Raw genomic sequence first — 21543 nt, forward strand, 5'->3', positions numbered from 1 at the left:
CTTGCTGTTAAAAAATAACTAACCATGAACAAAACACAGAAAAATTTAAAAAGTAAAGGGAGGACCAAAGATACATAGAATTTAAAAAATTAAGAATAACAACAGTTTTTAAAATCAAATCTATACATAATATGATAGTTACAAGACATAATATTAAATTCTACAAATAAAAATAACTTTTTAATGGAAACAATTCACAAAACTCGATTATATTGGAAAATTTTAGCATATTACTACTCTCAAGAGAGAAAACAGAAAAGAATATAAGTACCAAATATGCAAATAGTATAATTAGATTTGATAAATATATTTCCATTATTTTCCTCTATGATAAGAGAAATACTTTTTCTTCGAAATCCAAAACATTTTTACAAATTGATGATTTTAAAAGGCAAATTTAAATTAAAATATCCAAGCACAAGAAAATTTTTAAATATTCTCCTTCTAGAGTAAATAGAAATTTTCAATCAAATAGAAAATCAAGAACCCATTTGTAAACAATTCAAGAAACATCATTGCTGCTACAGCATGTTCAACCTTATGAATCATAAAGCTGCACATTGCAGCAAATTAATGTTTGAATTACTAAACTAGAGAATACAGTTACAAGCCTACAAACCAATCATTTAGGAAAATATTTTTAAAAGTATGTCTAAAGAAAATAGAAGAAAGAAAGTAACAAAATTAAACAAAAAATTAATCAATTAGGTAGCAAGGAAACAATTTAAAAGCCATTTCTTTGAAAAATTCAATGAAATAAGTAATTGACAAGCATAATGCACAAAAGACAAACTCAATACACCAAATTAGGAATAAAGAAGCACCATAATAAGAAATACTAAGTTTGGATGCTCCAAGTTTATAAAGCTAAAATTATTTATTTTTAAATCTAAATTTTTGGCCAGCACGGTGCCTCATCCTTGTAATCTCAGCACTTTGGGAGGCTGAGGCGGGCCAGATCACAAGGTCAGGAGATCAAGACCATCCTGACTAACACAGTGAAACCCCATCTCTACTAAAAATACAAAAAATTAGCTGGGTGTGGGGGCGGGTGCCTGTAACCCCAGCTACTTGGGAGGCTGAGGCAGGAGAATGACGTTAACCTAGGAGGCAGAGCTTGCAGTGAGCCGAGATAGCACCACTGTATTCCAGCTTGGGTGACAGAGCAAAACTCCGTCTCAAAAAAAAAAAAATATATATATATATATATATGTAAATTTTTCTAGAAAAAGTACAAATTTTCAAAGTTAAACTAATAAGCATATACTTTTGAAAAACCACAATGACCAATCAAAAGCTTTTCAAAGTATTATTTTTCAAAAAGACTAAGACATTCTTTCCAACATAAAAGGAACAGATAATTCTTATGCTATAAAAATTGTTCCAAGATATTAATTAAGTAGTTTTCTAGTTAATTTTATAAAGCTGTATAATCCTGATATCAGAATTTGACAAAGATGGCAAAATACAAAAAAGGATGAAATTGTATTTTTAAATATATTTTATTGAAAATTATGTTCAAGACTTGTTATAGAAAAATGGATTCAATGCCAAAGAAGTGTGAGATAATCATCCCCTGTAGAAGTTCAACAATGTACACCATCATATTGAAGAATCTATGATTCTGCAGTTATAAGTGTTATTAACTCAACATATTCCAAAATTATTTGGACAGAAAACATATTTTTATATTACACTTACTAATATTTAAATGTTATGTCTCTAATGCCTGATACGTAGTAGGTCCTCAATAAATTTTAGTTAGTTTGTTTGTTTGTTTGTTTTACCCTCTCTCATTCTGTTTTCAAGTGCTGAGCTTTCATACCATGGAAAGTGGATGGCATTGATCTTCATGGTGACTATTCAGGCCTTTCCTAGATTAGTATGACTGACTACAGAGCTGACTAAAAATGTTATTCTCGACAATGTAAAAGTAAAGGTACAGCTAGCATAAAGAGGGAGATAGAAGAGAATTTGAAGACCTGGAGAAAAGTTAGGAAGTTCTAAGTTCTTCATTTTGCAAAATGCACATAGTGACCTGTGTACTTAGTGACCTTACTATGTACAGAGAACAGAAGAACAACGGAGGATTTATGAGTGACATTAGTACCAATCTATCAGAGTAGACAGTCAACAGACATTGCCCAAAGTTGGTAAATCAAGACTAGTCATATGAGCATACATTTAAAGATATGAAAGTGACCTTCGAAAAACCAACAAACAAGCCAGGCACAGTGACTCACACCTGTCCTCCTAACTATTTAGGGGGCTGAGGCAGGTGCATGGCTTGAGCCCAGGAGTTCAGAGGCAACATAGTGAGACCTTTGTTTCTAAAAATAATAATTAAAAAAAAAAAAAAAAAAAAACAGGAAAAGAAAAGCCCACAACCAAAACTAGTGAGTAGTTAGTTGTTGCCTTTGAGGAATAGAAGTCAAGGTGGGGTAGAGGGCTATTACTTCTCATTTCAAATTTTTTTCATTTTTTAAACCATGTATATGTTTTAGTGTGTTAAAACTTTTCTAATAGCTATGTCCAAATTTTGATTTTTAGCAGAGTTAGTGAAAGCCAGTGATTTAGGGTATAGATTAATGAAGGCACAACATGGCTTTTTGAACCTGATAACCTTCAGTTTAAGTCTTGGCTCTACCAACTGCTAAAACTGATTGGCTTTGGACAAACCACTAACTCTTTAAGACTCAGTTTGTTTCTCTGAAAATGTCAGTAATAATACCTTACACATAAAGCTATTTTAATCTTTAAAACTGAGAATATCTAAGGCATTTAGCACACATACAGAGGGTACTTAATATAAATTGTTTCATTTAATATAATAGTGAATATGTTATTATCAAGTATGTGTCAATTCTCAAGTATATGTCTCAAGTATATGTCAATTTATCTCTTGAATCTCTCTTTATGCACAAGTATAGGTATAGGTATGTAATATTTAAGTGTAGATTCTATAAATACTCTAAATTCTGTAAATACTAATGGTCCAGCAATTTTTAGAGGCTTCAGAATGTTTGTTTTCTGTTTGTAGTAGGAATCATGATGTAATGAAAGAACCCAGTATTGGCTTTCACACACCCACATTGGGAAAGTCATTTAATCCAATTTAAGTCACTCCCCCTATAAAATGACATTGCTGGAGCTTTACCTGTAGGAAGGTTATAGTGAATCAGATGTTCAGTGGGGATGCTGGTCACCTCTAGGGCCCATGGCTGCAGAATAAGAGAATAATGTTGCCCATCAAACTTGGAGAAATTGTGGGATCCTACACATCAATTACAGCTCTACCTCAAAAGTTTGGTCTTGGAACTGAGGGAATTTCCTTGACTTCTGAAATGGAGCTTGGTTTGTTGAAAAAAAAAAAAAAAAAAACTAATCGTGCTTTCTGAGGCATAACAAGTCTGCTTACCTCTGTCAAATGAGTTTACTTATCTAAAATATGAGCGTTCCTCTTAGTAAATTCAATTTCCTGCTAAATGATACCCTCATTTGTTATACAGCTGAGTTTAATATGTGTAATTCCACTGTAAAATTAATGGTTGTGCATAAAAATATGCTTCCTTTAAACTGACCTTCAGTTCTTTCATAAAAAGATCATTGTTTATTCATCCTTTGTGTTGTTTTTTATTTTTCAAGTTATTCAAGAATAAATTGGAAACTATTCTGTTTGGAAATTTACTTGCAAAGAAGTTATTTTTCAAGGTATTGTGACAAAAAGCCTTGAAAAATAACGAGGATGTAGGAGGCAGGATTAAGACTTTGAAGTTTAATTATATCTCTACAAAGAAAACTCTTGGCAAGTGTACTCACTCACCCATTCAGTAAATATTTATATGGGTAAGATTCATACAGGGATGACAAAAAGGATTCTTGCTCATAAGCTGGCAGGGGAGCAGCAGGTCTGAAGTAGGGCTGCTGGAAACGAAAGTGTAAATAAAAATTTAAAAGTCTTTATTTTCAAAAATAGCAAAATACAAAACAATTGAACATCACCAATTCAAATAAATTGACAAAGTTAATATACATTTAGAGAACATTTCCTTCTTTCTCCAATTCCAAATTTTCCATCTCCTTTTTTCCCATTAGTATTTGCAAGATTGATATAAAATTAAAAGAATGCAAATGATTTTGGTTGTACTGTATGATCACTTCACCTGAAGGAGCAGTAGCTTGCACCTGTAGTCCTAGTCCTAGCTACTGGGGAGACTGAAGTACGTGCATGGGTTGAGCTCAGGAATTGGAAGGCAACATAATGGGGCAACGTGAATGAGGCCCCCATATTTTTGAGCTGGGCCTTCTTGTTGAATTTAGGCTTCAAGAAATGCCTCAAACAGACTGCTCTGGTTGGAGTGTTCTGTTGACTTGTGCTGATTGTTCTAAAGGCTACTAAAATTGTGTTGCAATTCCAAGTTTCCATAATTCTAAAGGATTATCTTTGATCATCAGACTTAAATGTTTTGGGCTTCTTTGTTAGCACTACAGTATTTCAAAATATAAATCAACAACATTTGGAGAAAACAATATGCTAAAGAAATTGTGTGGTTTATAGTAGTTGTTGATGACCTGCATGGTACTGAAATACGCAATGAAGACAACTATAGGAGCAAACTGATTCAGTGAAATAAAATAATGCAGAGACATTACAAATGACAGTAGCAGTTTATTGTAACATTATAGGGTCATGTTGGTATGGTGGAAAGATAACTTCAGATTCAACCTGGTTTTAATCCTCTCTGTGCCCCTCCAAGGTTAAGCAATGTATCTAACCTCTCTTAGCCTGTTTCATTGCAAAACGGGGATTCAGATACTAGGAGTGCTACACAGATTAAGTAACACAATTTTTGGTGTGGCTGGTACATAATAGAATTATGGGTTCCCATTGTAACCTTGAAAATCTCCTAAGTAAGGGTCCTCCTGTGCATTTGAAGGACTCTGTGGCCTCACTTAGGCTGCAGTGTTCTTCAGGTTATCTTTTCTAATCCAACTTTTCCTTTCATCTAGTCTTCTCCGGATTGTACCGGACTAACAGAATGCGGACAGAATTGGATGGTGAGCCAGTAGTAGCTGAACAGGATACCTCACTAGGGTGGTCTCTGTCTTAAGTCTGCTTTTCTTGGAAGGATTAAGCCTTTCTTTACAGCTATGGTGGAGGAGGAAACATATAGTACATAATAGAGCTAAAGATTAAAGATTTTTGACTGCTGAACCTACCAACCCCCATCAGAAGAGCACCAGGAAGTCAGGAAAGAAGAAACTCTTGGCCGGGCGCGGTGGCTCACGCCTGTAATCTCAGCACTTTGGGAGGCCGACGTGGGCGGATCACGAGGTCAGAAAGTCGAGACCATCATGGCTAATACGGTGAAACCCCATCTCTACTAAAAATACAAAAAAATTAACCGGGCTTGGTGGCGGGCGCCTGTAGTCCCAGCTACTCTGGAGGCCGAGGCAGGAGAATGGCGGGAACCCGGGAGGCGGAGCTTGCAGTGAGCCGAGATCGCGCCACTGCACTCCAGCCTGAGCGACAGAGCGAGACTCTGTCTGAAAAAAAAAAGAAAAAAGAAAAAAAACTCTTGGCTTGACTTTTTCAGTTGCAGAGAAACAGAGCTATCTGGCAAGCTGTCCCCGTGGCAACTCCCTGCGCAGGAGTCCCTCGGCCCTGTGATGCGGGCAGGTGGAGCACCAAAAGGTGCCACACTCAGACTTCCCATCACGCATCCATCACTCTCTATTCCTGTTGTAACACCTACATTTATTGTAGACGTTCAGAAATTCACCTTTCAAACATGTTTTAGGAACACGTCATGTATGTAAGTAGGAAGTTGCTTACATATATTAAATTAGGGGCAGCATTATATTTTACAATAGTTTTAAATTCACTGAATTCATAAAAGAACAATAAGGCATGTTAACATCAATTTTATTACTTTACAACCGTAGTCACTTATAGCGCCACACAAAAAGCACATGTAAATGAATAGTAGGAGAGCTATTAATTCCAAATTCTAATCCCCAATATAATTTGCTGCTATACATTTCTATATAAATTACTGTATTTCAAAGAAAAGGAGATGCTTAAAATGAAATCTTCCTCTCCATGTTCTGCTCCATCCTAAGTTCATTATTAAAATACACAGATGAAGACAGCTATGGGAGAAAATACTATAGAAGTAATACTTGAAGGAGCCCAAAGTATGAGTTAATTTTTAGCAGTATTTTCTTACTCTAGACACATGACACAGTTCAGAAATTACTTTGAATATAACCATGTGTGACAATAAAGACAATTGTTCTTCTAGAAGTACAGCTAATATATATCAATAAGCACAAGGCAAAATAAAGTGAAATAAGTAAATGATATAAAAAATTCATATAAATTAAAAAGTTCAAAATTAGTTTTATCATCTGCATCTTCCATTATATGTTTCAGTATATTTGTTATCAGTTATATTATCTAATGCCTAGGGCCAAAAACAAAGTAGACATTTTTTGAAAGGAGAAAGAAATTACAAATTTAGAGCTCTTTTGATTACAATTTATTTGTTTGCAAAATGTCCACCAATTAGAACACATGACTTCCAGTTATCATGTTTCTAAAGTTGAGTTTCCTTGCCTGGCCAGTATTTGGGTTGTAGCAAATGATCACTTGTAGTGCAATTTTCCTTTTGGAATCTTGTAGACACCATTGTTCTTTCTCTCTTCGTTATAAAACTTCTGTGTTTTGAAACATAATTTTTCTTTAAAATGAAAAGTACTGCAATGCTTAGGAAAATTGACACTGTGCCCAGTATCACAGTTAGTCCCAGATATATATGTCTAGAAGAAGAGAGAATCTCTGTTAGAATTATTGCAACTACCCAACTTCAGAGAAAATTTAAAAGGTAGGTAATAATATCATTCTGATGCTTTTCTTTAAGAATGCAGATTTGGTGGTTTATATAAAAGACGATTTTATGAATACTGACAGACCGTTGAAGGCAGTTTACAAAATAAAGCAATGTCTTAGTAGCACCATCATTTTCAGTTACTACTAATTACATAATCAGTTTTATCCTTTCTGTAAATTATTTCTTTAGACCAGGTAACCATATCCCTGTTTGCCTAGAACAGCCCCGGTTTATGCTGGTGTTGGCCCAGTGTAATTTTTATAGTGCTCCTTTTCACATTCAAAAGTACCCAGTTTTGAATAATAAATTATGTGGCTACCCTATCCTCAGACCTTTCCCAACTTCATTTCTTTGGAAAACTTGCATGAAGCAATGCTAAGGGGAACTGGAGCTCTGAGTAAAGCAGAGTGATTTCAGAATAAACCAGTTATTTAAATCAGTTTATTTCATGAGAAACCTATAGTTCTATGCTTTGTCAGAAGATGCTAAGATATGGAAGGGCAGGTTGCATGTCTCATTCTGGTTACCTTGAAAACATACTCTCAATCTCTGATTGAGTTGCATTGTCTCTACATTACAGTTAATACAGCCTTAGCAAAAATGTGAGGAAATCCTAAATTATACTCACAGATTGGGTCCCTTTCAAAAACCAAAATAAATTTCACGCATAGCATCAAAACCTATTAACTCAAACAGATTTATTTGAAATGGTGTACCCAATTCACATCCAACTAAGATGGTTCAGTACCAGGTTTATTTCTCTAGAAAATGCTCAGCTTGTAAGTCTTTTAAACAATCTTCCTTGCTTTTAAGCCATTGAAGCATTGCTTTAAGCAATAAGGGACTAAATGTTTGATGAGCTGAACTGAATGACACCATAGTGAAAAAGCCATGCCACCCAACCCCCATATACACTCACCCACACAGAGAAAACCTTTTACTTTTGTGCATTTCAAGTACGAGAATAATTGAACATCAGTTTGGCAATAAAAGCCGGGCAGATTTAGAGCCAAATCCAACTCTTGCCCAGGGGGATTATATCTGACGTAAGTGGTACAGTTTGGCTCAGTTTGAAAAAGAATAAAATCAAACCCAAAATGTGACCTAAATTTAAATGCCTCTGAATTTCAGGGAAATACTTGCCCATTTGTGTGCATAAACTTTCAAAATTCTACTCTATTCTGGACATTTTTGTCATATTTTAAAAATGATTACTCATTTAAAATGGGAGTCAAGGTAACGAATAGGGACAAAAATCAAAGATCTAATCAAATAATAATATAATTATTCTATGATTACAGATCACACTTTTTGATTAGACTATTCTTTACCTTACAAGCAGTGAAATGACATGAAAACTTGTTAGTGTCAGTGGCATTGTGTAAATCTGGGATGCTGTAGCAGTGAGACGCGGGAATGCTTTTGATTTGGTACCTGAAGACATTTGAATCATATAATCTGCATGATCCTCTACTTCCACATCTTTTAAATCCCCATTTGAGGCATGAAGTATCAATCAAAACTCCAAAATATACTGGAGCTGGGATTCCTGCTGTGAGAAAAACAACTGCTGTTAAAAAACATATGCACATCTTTTTGTCTATGAATGATTATCTGAAACCACTTACTTTAATTTAATTACTGTTTTGGAGATGAAAGGCCATCAGTTACATGCTGAAATCTCCAAAACCTCTCTCTAATCCAGTCTTTTCTCATAAGCTCCAGAATCATGCAGTAACTGCCATTTATTTTTCTCCAGAAGCATGTCACTCAGGTACTTCAAACTCAACATGAGCTCAACTTCTTCCCCTACAGACCTGTCCCTTTATCAGTGGAAGCCCAGTCATTAAAGCAGACTTGGGAGTCATCATTGAGCCTTCTTTCTCTCCTCTGTCTGGCTATCACTATATTTAATTTATCCCTCAAACATACCAATTCTACCTAGTAGGTATATCTTAAACAGTTTCTCTTCTTTCCATTCCCACTGCCACTCATTCTACCCTAACATAAAGCAACAGCCAATTCATGATTTCTTGGCTTCCTTCATTAACCTTCTCGAATCTATCCATCATACAGAGATTGCATCACTGAATTAAGTAGGTGACTTCCCAAGACATCACTTCCAAAAGAAGAGTAGTTAACTGAACGTTGGGTTATTCTACTTTTGTGGCCTCGCTTTGGGCAAGATTGTTGTCTTATATTTCAGAATGCAATTTTCTTGGATTTCTTTCAGTGACTAAAATGTTCTCTCCTCTTGTCTCAATGCCTTGTGTAGTTTCCTTTATCCTAAGCAATACTTTTCTCTTCTTTACCTTCTTAATACACACTCACTTTTAAAATCTCAGTTTGAACGTTTTCCTTCATGGAGGCTATTTTGATGAACTAAACTTGTTTTACATCTCATAAAACTTTTAATACTCCTGTAATAGCTTGTCGAATTGCCTTCTCTGCTAGACTATAAGCTCACCATGGTAGGAAATCTGTCCTCCTTTTTCAAGCTGTAAACCCTCAGAAAATGTTCAGAATTTAATCCCTCCTTAAGAGAAAAGGTATCTCTAGTGTACAAATATTAATGAAAGTATCTTAAGTAGTTGTTCATAGCTCAGGGTATATTTTACGTGTTCTAAATTGGTGGTTCATTAACATCTGTTATTTAGTTCTCTTAAGAACTATATTATCTGGCAGTTCATGGTCATAGTTGGCTGGAGTTGAGCAGGAGCTGCCTCCATGCCTCACTCCTCACCCGCTGCCTACACTTGGAGTCTACCGCGAGTCCATACAGCTTTCTCTCTGCCTACATCACTCATTTCCATCAACAGCCTGCTTGTTTCTGGCATTTGAGTTTTAACCTTTTTATATGTTTTCTTCGGTTATAAAATTTCTTTGTAGGCTTATATTGAATAAAATAATCTCACTAAATTTTTAAAATCATCTAATAATATTTATGATACTTCTAAATTTCAGAGATTATCCATTTGTTATTTGAAAACAAATGAAAATATTTCAAAATATTTTCTGGCCGGGCGCGGTAGCTCACGCCTATAATCCCAGCACTTTGGGAGGCCAAGGAGGGTGGATAACGAGGTCAGGATAGAGACCATCCTGGCTAACATGGTGAAACCCCATCTCTACTAAAAATACAAAAAAAAAAAAAAAATTAGCCAGGTGTGGTGGTGGGTGGGTGTACTCCCAGCTACTCAGGAGGCTGAGGTGGGAGAATGGCGTGAACCTGGGAGGCAGAGCTTGCAGTGAGCAGAGAGCGCACCACTGCGCTCCAGCCTGGGCAACTGAGCAAGACCCCGTCTCAAAAAAAAAAAAAACCGAATATATATATATACACACACACACACACACATATATTTATGTAAAGGTTTACCTAAACTTTGCAAATACTCATGTAAAAAATTGATTCAATCCAGACTCATGGGTGGCTGCCAAAGTTTTGAGTGAAAGATTTTTGGGAAACAGAATGGTGACATAATCTCGAAGTGTCAAATTATAGATAACTTATTAACTGCAGAAGGATTGTTACAATGGAGAAAACTGGTGGACACCACCTTCACCAAGGGACCAAAATTAAAATTCCAATGATGGCATAAACTGAATTGATGTGCTTCCTGATGTGATTTATTAAGCATCATGCAAATCATCTGTGTAGTATTGCCACCAACAATATTTTACCTGGACATACTCAAAAGCAAACACATCCAATAGGTGGGATATTTTACAAAACAACTGGCTTTGCCTCTTGAAAAAAAAATGTAAATGTTGCAAAAGAACAAAAAAAGAAGAATGAGGAATTTTTGGAGATAAAAAGGGTAACTAAACACAATATGTGGTCTTTGACTTTGGATCAAAAGAGAAAATAAAATACTATAGAAGACACTATTGTTATAATGAAAGAAATTTGAATGAGGAATTGTATTAGACAGAGTAGCATATCAATGTTGAATTTCTGAAGTGTGAGAATGGTATTGTGGTTATACAGGACGACAGACGTGCTCTTGTAGAAGAATACAAGTCGAGGACTTTAGGACTGAAGTGTCAGCATGTTCACTACTTATTTTCAAATGATTCAGCAAAATATTTGTATGCTCAGAGAAACAGAGGAGAGAGATTTCTGGTTTTTGGACACAGTTGATAAATCCCAGTAAAAGTTTTACAATTATTCATTGTCATTTAAATTTTTGTTTTGTAGATTTCAAATTTTCACAACAAATGGGAGAGAAAGAAAGAGGGAAGTGAAACCTATGGATTAAAAAAGATTTTAGCAATATATCACCTAAATGCAATTGTGGACCTTGTTTGGTTCTTGATTGAAACGTACATGTATAAAGAAACATCAGATAATTTAAAGAATTTGAGCAGTAATTGGGTATTTGCTAATATTAAGAAGTTATTTTTTAAGATGCAAGAATCACCAGATTAAAACAAGTCATTATGGTTTTGATTAGAAGAGCACACCAAACATGTTATAGAAGAAATGCAGTAGTCTAAGACTTACTTCAAAATAAGCTAGTTGGGGTAAGTAGTTAGGCACACAGATGTCCTAAGATGAGCTGTGCATTGATAACTGTTGAAATTGGGTAATGGATAAATGGGAGTCCATTGCTATCTTTGCTGTATACAAAGAAAGCTCTTGCTATCTTTGTACATGTTTACATTTTAAATAACAAATGATTATAGGAATATCTAATTTAATCTATTTTGCATGAAACCCCATGAACAAGAAGAGTAGAAAATTTATCTAGCATTCAGTTTGGATTATTTGGTGCCTCAAAAACCAACCAAATAGATGATTTACCACTTAAAAACTTCTGGTGATAACCAATTTTACATTACCTTTAATGATGTGAAGACAAGCCAAAAGATTCAAATGTTCGCCGTTTTCTATACATGGTTTAAGATTATTGTAATAGAACATTTTCAAAGATTCACAAAAGCAGAGAGAATGATATAATTAATCCTCATGTACCATCATAGCTTTGACAATTATTAATGTTTTGCCATTGCTGTTTCCTCTCTCTCTCCACTCTGAACTCTTTTTTTTTTTTTTTTTTTTTTTGAGACAGAGTCTGCCTCTGTCACCCAAGCTGGAGTACAGTGGCACAATCTCAGCTCACTGCAACCTCTGCCTCCTGGGTTCAAGCAATTCTTGTGACTCAGACTCCCTGAGTATCTCGGAACACAAGCGTGCGCCACCATGCCAGGCTAATTTTTGTATTTTTAGTAGAGATTGGGGTTTAGCTATGTTGAAACTAGGCTGGTCTCCAACTCCTGGCTTCAAGAGATCCACCCGCTTCAGCCTCCCAAAGTGCTGGGATTGTAGGCATGAACAACTGTGCCCAGCCTGAACTCTTGTTTTAATATTTTAAAGGCAATCTGAGACACCATGTCATTTCAATTATGTATATTTCAGCATGCATCTCTACTGATGACATTTTTTAAAAACATGACTGCTATGTCATTCTCACACCTAACACGTTTTGTAATACTTTCATAGTTTTATATAAAATGTAGCACATATTCAAGTTTTTGGATTGTCTCCAAGGATTTTTTTAATTCATTTGTTTTTATAAGGATCCAAAACAAATAAATACATTATATTTAGTTGATGACTCTTTATAGCAATATACACTCTTCACTTTTTTTTCTTACTAATGGTTTTTGAAAAAAAGACACCACCAAGTCCTATAGGATATGCCACAGTCTGGATTTCATTGCTTCTTTATAACATTATTTAATTTATTCCCCTATCACCCATCTTTCCTAGAATCTGGTAGTTAAGTCTTGTTAGATTCAGGTTCAATTTACTTCAGGCAAACGTACTGTGTATTTTTTTATTCTGTCCCAGTTAGAAGGCACATGCAACTTAGTTGCCACTCTTAGTAATGCTAAGATGGGCATGAAGTTCAGACTAGGCCAGTCAGATCCCTCCATTATGAAGCTGTTCATCAACTTTCAGCTAAAGCTTTTAACTATTTTTAAGGCCACAAGACAGGATTTTTTTTTTTAAATCTATACTTCTTCAGAAAGTATTTTTGGGTTTTTCTCTAAAAAGGTATTTTCCTTAATTGACTAATTTGGATACTTTGACATACAGTTAATAGAAGAAAGGCAGGATAAATCATTTTTTTATCCTTTATTTCTCAATTTTCAGAATAATGACTTGATGTCCTGATATTCTCCAAATTTTAAAAATATCATTATAAACTCATGTGTTTTAATATATTCTATGTATTTCAATAAACTGCAGCCATTATTGTTACTACTGCTACAACTATTTTGAGTTTCAATTTATCTCACCTTGAGGCCAATCTCCTCAAATTGGTTCTGTTCCCTTGTGATATATCCTTCTTAGGCTGTGATAGCGCATTCATTTTCTAGTATAAAAAGATGTCCCATAATCATCTTATGCATTTTCTACCCTAGGCCTTGAACCAGTCATTTCTCCAAGGTGCCATATCTTTTACTGCGAGATTATATTTAGATATCACAGATTAAGTGTTGTGGTGTTCATTTCTTCTGGGTTTCAAAGTTTCTAGAGTTTTCAGGAGATGGAGCTATAAAATACACATTATTTTAAAATAAAAATATGTGAGTTCAAATTTAAGAATGAGATTTATTTAATTTTCTTTTTTTTTTTTAGATGGAGTCTTGCTCTGTCACCCAGGCTGGAGTGCAGTGGCACGATCTTGGCTCACTGCAACTTCTGCCTCCTGGGTTCAAGCAATTCTCCTGCCTCAGCCTCCCTAGTAGCTGGGATTGCAGGCACGCACCACCACGCCCAGCTAATTTTTGTATTTTTAGTAGAGATGGGGTTTCACCATGTTGGCCAGGCTGATCCGAACTCTCGACCTCAGTTGATCTGCCTGCCTCAGCCTCCCAAAGTGCTGGGATTACAGGCGTTAGCCACCACACCCGGCCTTTAAATTTTTTAATTTTATTCTTGTATCACTTTTCTGTTTTACTAAAAATATTGATTCCAAGTAATCTTAACATATTTCAATTGCTTTATCTTAAAAATATAATAGTTTCAACATAAAAATATTGATATTAGTACTAATAATAACTACAAATCCAGTTAATCTATGAGGATTTGGTAAAAACTTTTATTTTTTAAGGCATTTAAAGTTTTTCATGTATGCTTATTTAACCAACATATGCTTACGTTAAACAGTTTCAGTTTAATATTTGGTTATTTTAAATTTTATTTTCAGTTATATTAAAACTTTGTATAATTTTGATTAAACAATCACATAAAAAGTTACATTTACAAAGTCTTACTTCCATCCTGAACTTTATCCCTCTTCCCTTTCTTCTCCTACAGGTATAACCATTTTTAAAAATTTGTTTTTAGTTTATGCTTCCATTTTTCTTTTATAAAAAAGAGCAAAATGCCTTTGCACATGCATATAATGTTTACACGGTTCCACACGTAACACCAAAAACATCGTACAATAAAAATTGTTCTCCATTTTGCTTCTTTTTACTTAATACTATATAGTAGAGATCGGTTGGTAACATTAGATAGATTTTCCCCATTCATCCTTACAGTTCTGTTATGTGTGTGTACTACAGTTTATTCAACCAATCTCCTACCAATGGACATTTAGGTCACTTCCAGTTTTTTGTTATTATAAAAAGTCACAATTATTGCACCTATTCATAATGATTAAATTTATTTTATAATTTTTGCTAGCAAATTTTTGGTATAATTCTTAGAAGTAAAGATATTAGGTTAAAAGGTAAATATATATATATATATATGTATGTAATTTTACCTGTTATTGCCCAATAAAGAACATCATTTTCCAACAGCAATGTGTAAGCATAATCTATTTTTCCATACATTGCAAACAAAATTTGGCAATTTGTCAACCTGATAAGAAAGGTGGTTCTAACTTGGCTCTTTTTATGAGTGGATTTGAGCATCTTTCTATATATTAAATGGCAATTACATTTATTTTTCCATGAAAAATTCACATCTTTGGCTCGTTTTTCTACTTTGTTGCTTGTTTTTTTCTTCTCAAAACTTAGGATTTTCTTTATAATAGGAATATTAGGCAATTGTCTGTTACATAAATTACAAGTTCGTCATTTGCCGTTTGACTTTGCTTATGATACTTTTGCCAATTTCAAATATTATTTTTGTCAAATCAATTTTGTAAACCATTTGTTTATGTTGGAACAATTTTTGCTCTGTAGGCTCCATCTGTATTCCCAAAGACAGGTAGATATGGGGGCCAATTCTTGCCAGGCATATACTACAGGCTCAATATATGACACTTTTCTAGCTAATACCTATTTTCATATTGTAGAATTAGGGCCAGTCATGATGCCACATAACCCTATTTTTGTTTCTTTTTCAGTGTTGTCAGGATTCTATTATCTTGCTATGCAACCATTTTACAACAATATCTATGTAAACCAAATTTAATTTCAGATTTTTAAAGCTTTGAATTTGTTCTTGTTTCTGGGTTGTTCCTTTCTGACAAATGGCAGTGAAATATTCAAAATTATTTTATTTTATTCTTTAATATATAAACTCTTCAAGGGTAAAACTTTAAGGATAAAAACCTTATTTGTCTCATTCACTGTTTAAGGATAAAACTCTTTAACAATAAAACTGTTTACGGATAAAACTCTTTAAGGATACAAACTTTGTCTCATTCACTGTTTCCTATGGGTTTTAACCAATATATATTTAAAAATTTGGTAGTCACAAAAAACATTTCAATTGCAATTTAAAGTATGACCTACTCAAATTTATTTGCTTGGTTTAAATAATACCTTATCTTTCTCCCTAATGACATAAGGGATAAGCATTGAGAGTAACTCAAAATAATTATTTCCATTTTAAGAATTGAAAAAATTATATTTAGGCTTCAGCCTTTCTTACTCATTAATTTCTGAGAGCTGTCTTGTAAAAGCCATGGGTTTTCTGAGAACACACAAGTGCTAGAAAAGGTAAGATTGTTAAACAAAAATTGTGATTAATGATTATTAATCTCACAAAATCTCTGTTATATCTGGAGCACAAAATAGGCAATACATTTCTGTAACAAAAGAAGAAAGGAGTCAAGAAAAGGAGGAAGGGAATAAATAAATGAAGAAAGGAATAAAAAAGACTATGAACTTTGCTACCTACAACATATATTTATGCATGGCAATTCTGTAAAAATATTTAGAAAAGTCTTCAAAATACACTTATGGTGGCTACCATAAATTAAAGCATAGGTTAACTTACCAAGAACTCTTATTGATAATGTGTAGATACCCAAGGCAAAAGACTTGAGCTGTGGCTTAATACACCTAAAATCAACAAAAGCACCATTACAAGAAATATATAATCCATTAAAGCAAATAGAAACTTGAATGATAATCTGCCTAACATGCATGAAATCATGTTAGAATTCAAGTGCCATTTATGTTGAACCCATTGTTGTGCTAACATAGGGAGGGCAAAATATGTAAAAGCCATATTCCATTTCATGCAATGCTATAAGAAGTTTATAATTAATATTTCTAGAAACTAAATCACCCATACATGCCATATTCATGTGGTGCCGATAAAGTCAAATTTAAGTGTAATCACCAAAATGCAAAGATTCAGAATAAAACTCAAATTTCTAAGAAATTGTTAGAATTTGAAGCAACAATAAATAATTAATAGCCTACAATTTTTATGGCTTTTTGTCTAAAAGCACAGGGCCAAATTGATCAGCGTTGATATAATCACTGTGGCATGCTAAAAAGTTGTTGCTAAATAGAGGGAATTTTAAAAAATCAGAAAAGTGCAAAAACACCTAAATAATAAGAGTGTCATTAATATGACTGTAAAGCTTAAACTGATTGGCCTATGAAATTTAATAGTAATAATCATGGTGATATATAAAATAACTGCTGAGTGTTAACCATGGTATTAACTACTTCTTACATATTATATCTTTTAGTTTCTGTTTAAAAGAGGCAAAAAAAAAAAAAAAGACACGCCTTTTCTTCTGACATCAAAATTCACAATAGTTAATATGACGGACTAGTGGTTAGAAAGATGCTTTCTGTGGTAAGTAACCTGATTCTACACTTGGCACAATATAAGAAGATGTTGAAGAAGTAGCCACAATGTTCTGGAAAGTCTAGGACAATGTTTTGCCATTTTGTCAAACTCAGGCTGCCATTTGTAAATGTAACTATCTCACGTTCTCCATGCTGTATTTCCCATGATTTGATGAAAGCTGTTTTGAGAATAGCAGGTTTGTGGTTAATAAGTTCTATTTTCTGTTTGTCATTTCTAAACAATTTCCAGATAAAAATTGTGGGAAATAAAAAAAATGTACACAATACTTTGCTTAGTCTTACTTTAGGAAAAAAATTAGTATTCATCCTTAAATATATGAATTAATTTGAAAATCACCCAGTCCATCTCATAAATATATAGAAACATTTGCAAAGCTAAAGCTAGCTCAATTAGGTTGAAAATATTATAACTGAGGCTCCTGTTTTCAAAACTATTTACAATTTGGATTCATATAATTTTTTCAGGTGTGTGATAGCATAATCAGTAAAAAAAATTCGAGCACAAATTCTGCTTTAATATAAGAAAAACGTTATAGGGAATTTGAATGGAGATATAAATACAGGAACAAGGAAATATGTAATGCTTGTCACTGTTAAAGTAGTTATACAATTCTCACTCAGGTGATGTTGGTTAACAAATCACTATGTTTTAGATCCCATTAATTACATTAGAAAGTGACTTACATTTAAAACCGTTATTTTTAAAATAGAAATATTTATAATATACCAGAAATCAATTTAGTTACTATTTAAACTTATGATAAAGATTTTATGTGTCAAATTATAAATATGCAAGAAGCTACATACTTTTACAAATTTTTTTAGGGTTTTATAAGCAAAAATGGTTGAAGTCATTGATATGGTCTGGCTCTGTGTTCCCACCCAAATCTCATCTTGAATTGCAATCCAAATTTTAATCCCCGCATGTTGGGAGAGGGACCTCTTTGGAGGTGATTGGCTCATGGGTGTGGCTCCCCCATGATGTTCTTGTGATAGTGAGTTCTCACAAGATCTGATGGTGTTGTAAGAGGTTCTTCCCTCTTCACTCTGTACTTCTCTCTCCTGTGCCTTGTGAGGAAGGACTTGTTTCCCCTCCCCTGACTATTGTAAGTTTCCTAAGGCCTCTCCAGCCATGCGGAACTGTGAGACAATTAAACCTCTTTCCTTTACAAATTACCCCATCTCAGGTATTTCTTTCCTTTATAAATTACCCCATCTCAGGTATTTCTTTCTATCAGTGTGAAAATGTAATAATACAGTCATTAACATCATGGATTAGAAGCCTCAATTTACCCAAAAGCCATGAAATCCCCCACAGATAATTCCAGTCATGGCAAAAATATACAGATAAAGCAATATATATAATAAATTCTAATATTATTGTATTAGATGAGCCTTAAAATATTTTATAAATTGTATTTCCCATGATTTGGTGAAACTATATTTAATCTAAAATGCATGTTACCTATGCTAATTAATATTATCACCAGCGTTAGAAGTTGGATACTACATTTATTAAGCAATTCTAGTGATGTAGGCACTAACATTGCCTCCTAGACCAATAGTTTGCAAACATTTTTAACTAAGAAAACTTCTATTCAGCCACATTTTTGTATAAATACCCAAAGTGCAATAACATATAAAAGTGAAACAAGGATATGGGACAAGTTTCTTGAAAAAAACTAAGAGGAATCATAACGATTCCACAGAAAAAAATTTAAATCATTGCTCGAGATGATTGTGTCTTATATTAAAGTTAGAATAGGGAGAATCAGTACTCACCTCAGAAGTAATATGTATCCAGGTATGCCACCTAGGGATAAAGTATAGGATGTGATGACTGAAATTACAAGGAAATACAGAAACATTTGGGGACATCCATTGTCTTTCTGACATCTTCCCACTATGCCTGAGGAATTTCCGGATTTAGAAGCTGCAATTCCCACACATGTGCAGTTGTAAAATATCTGTAACACAATAGGGAAAAGTCCAATTATTTCAGTAACATTTAAATAAAATTAAAGATAGTCACTATAAAAATTTTTACAGCACCATAGCCATGCATTACATAAACAATGAGGAAATATTCTTTTATTTTTCTGTTTTAGAGTATATTGAGCAAAGCAAAATCTATACAGATACAACATTTCATTATCTAAATAGCAGATGGTTGATCTACAAACTACTAATCCTATACAACAATCTCAAAGCAAATCCTGCCTAATCTAACCATACCTTACCTCCTTCACTACCACTTCCAATTCTAAGTAATCATTATTTCTTGCCTAGATTGTTACAATGCTCCCTTTATGCTCAACTCGTTTCCACTCTTACCTAGCTAGAATCTGTTTTCCACCCAGTAAGCAAAGTGAACCTTTAAACATGACAGTCAGACTGCATCAATACCCTCAACCTGCCAGTGGTTTCTCATTATACTTGCATGAAACCCCACATCCTTATAACAGTTTACACATTCTCCATCATGTAGCACCTGCATGCCACTCTAATCTCTTCATTCAGTGATCTTCCCTCTCTTCTTTTGTGTCAGCCACACACGTGACCCTTGCAAAGGCCCCATTTTGCCCTTTCCAAACTTCCCCTCAAACCTGGCAAGTTTATCCATGCCTCACGGCCCTGCTATTTTCTCTGCCCAGGTAGCTCTTCTCCTTGGTGATTACACAGCTGGCATCCATACCTTAGTTCTCTTTACAGAGGTTTTAATAGAGAACTTCCATGACTACCCATTAAAAAAAAAAAAAACAAACTCCCATCTCTCCTTTTTCTTATTCTAATTTACGTCTTTTTTTTTTACAGGGCTTCTTGCTGCCTATCAGGATATCCTATATTTACTTATTTTTAAAATATACTTTCCCAACAAAATGTAACCTCTATGAAAGCAGAAACTGCTGCTTTGTTATTATGCAACCAGGGAATGGAATAGGCTCTCATCTTAGGCATTTGACACAACTTGGTTAAGTAAATGGGCACAATTTGAGGATATGACATAATTTACAGTGGCTATGAGAAAAAAATGATTCTGGTGCATAAAACTAAACTAAATTTTGACTGAAGAGAGACAATTTGTATAACCCAATAGTTTATTATTGAGTAAACTCAATAGTTTATTTCTGTAAATTTTATTTATGAATGTGTACATATAATGTTATCATTTTAATCACAAAAGAGTTTGTGAGTTTTTAGACAATAAATAAAGCTGGAATTTCCTTTTCTAAAATAGTAGTAATATAGATTTTTTGTAATGTCAAGTTGAAACCTTTGAATCTTAATTCTGGTTGCCCACTAGGTAGATGAGTTAAGCAAGTCCTTTGTATCTCAGTGCCTCAGTTCTCATATGAAGAAAATACTGAAAATAATGCAAATTATTTTAGGACCATGAGATTTGAATGTAATTTTGTTCTTAGAACACCAATCTTTAGCCCTTCCTTATAATGTCTTTTATAAATGGTAGCTCTCATTATGAAAAGCCTTCATGCAGCTGTGAGCAAAAATAACACTGGCTAAAAGAAAAATAACAAAGAAAGAAAGCAAAGACAGGAAGAAAAGAGAAGCATGAAAACGTATTTCAGATGAGTAGGTAGTCTTATTCATCGTTGCTAGAAACCAATCCTTTCTGCTCTAAATAAGTCAAAATAATAATACAATGAACAGAGTCAATCAACAAACATAGCTATATATCTGTGGATATACAGCCTAAGCATTCATATCTAATATGTAAATAAATGAAATATATGTGTGGTCTAATTTTCTGCCCTCTAGGATTGTCAAATAAAGGCATATGTAAATAAATGAAATATATGTGTGGTCTAATTTTCTGCCCTCTAGGATTGTCAAATAAAGGCATATGTAAATAAATGAAATAGGATTTGTAAATACATGAAATATATGTATGGTCTAATTTTCTGCCCTCTAGGATTGTCAAATAAAGGCAAATTTAATCAGTCACAAATAGGAAGCAGTCTCAAAGAGCAAGGATAAGGAAAAGTCTGGGACAAGAATGGAAAGGTGTGCTTAGAAGAATGAATCTGTTAACGATTTAAGTACTTTATATCCCTCACAATTGCGGTCTGCTAAGGATTGAATATTTGTCCAAAGTTCGTATGTTGAAATCCTAACCTTCAATGTGATGGTATTTGGAGTACAGCATTTAGGAGGTAATTAGTTCATGAAGGTGGAGTCCTCATGAATGTGATTTTAGTGCCCTTATAGAAAGAGACAGGAGACCTGTCTCTCCCTGCCTGCTCTCTGCCATGTCAGGATAGAAGGTGAAGATGGCCATCTACAAACCAGAAAGCGGGTCCTCGCCAGGCACCATATCTGCTGGCACCTTGATCTTGGGCTTCCCATCATCCAGAACTATGAGAAATAAATGTTTGAAGCCACCCATTCTATGGTATATTTGTCATAGCAGCCTGGACTGACTAAAACAGATTCCTACCTATATTTCCTACCTCTTCTCCCTCTTCTGCCCTATGGAAACCCTCCATTCCAGCCCACCTGCCCTTTCATTATTATACAAATTGGCTTGATTTTCCAAACAAAGTTGTCCTAG

At 34.1% G+C, this 21543-nt stretch overlaps 1 protein-coding gene across 5 annotated transcripts in view; it reads right to left on the minus strand.

Moving 5' to 3' along the window:
• Positions 1-2995: 2995 nt before the first annotated feature.
• The window catches only part of LOC105481248 (solute carrier organic anion transporter family member 1C1), a 59986-nt gene continuing 41438 nt past the window's right edge, over positions 2996-21543 (minus strand). For 2 of the 5 annotated variants that reach the window (XM_011740697.3, XM_011740707.2), the window contains 4 exons: positions 18756-18940; positions 16144-16208; positions 8225-8445; positions 4650-6822 (listed from right to left, as the gene is read on the minus strand). In XM_011740697.3, the coding sequence (XP_011738999.1) occupies positions 6649-6822; positions 8225-8445; positions 16144-16208; positions 18756-18940 (645 nt within the window). In that variant the 3' untranslated portion in view covers positions 4650-6648. Of the gene's footprint in view, positions 3222-4649; positions 6823-8224; positions 8446-16143; positions 16209-18755; positions 18941-21543 lie in introns of those variants that run through there. The other 3 variants (XR_011609296.1, XM_024792792.2, XM_011740717.3) reach the window with 3 other exon arrangements.

The sequence above is a fragment of the Macaca nemestrina genome, chromosome 10, assembly GCF_043159975.1.
Source record: "Macaca nemestrina isolate mMacNem1 chromosome 10, mMacNem.hap1, whole genome shotgun sequence".
Lineage (NCBI taxonomy): Eukaryota > Metazoa > Chordata > Mammalia > Primates > Cercopithecidae > Macaca > Macaca nemestrina.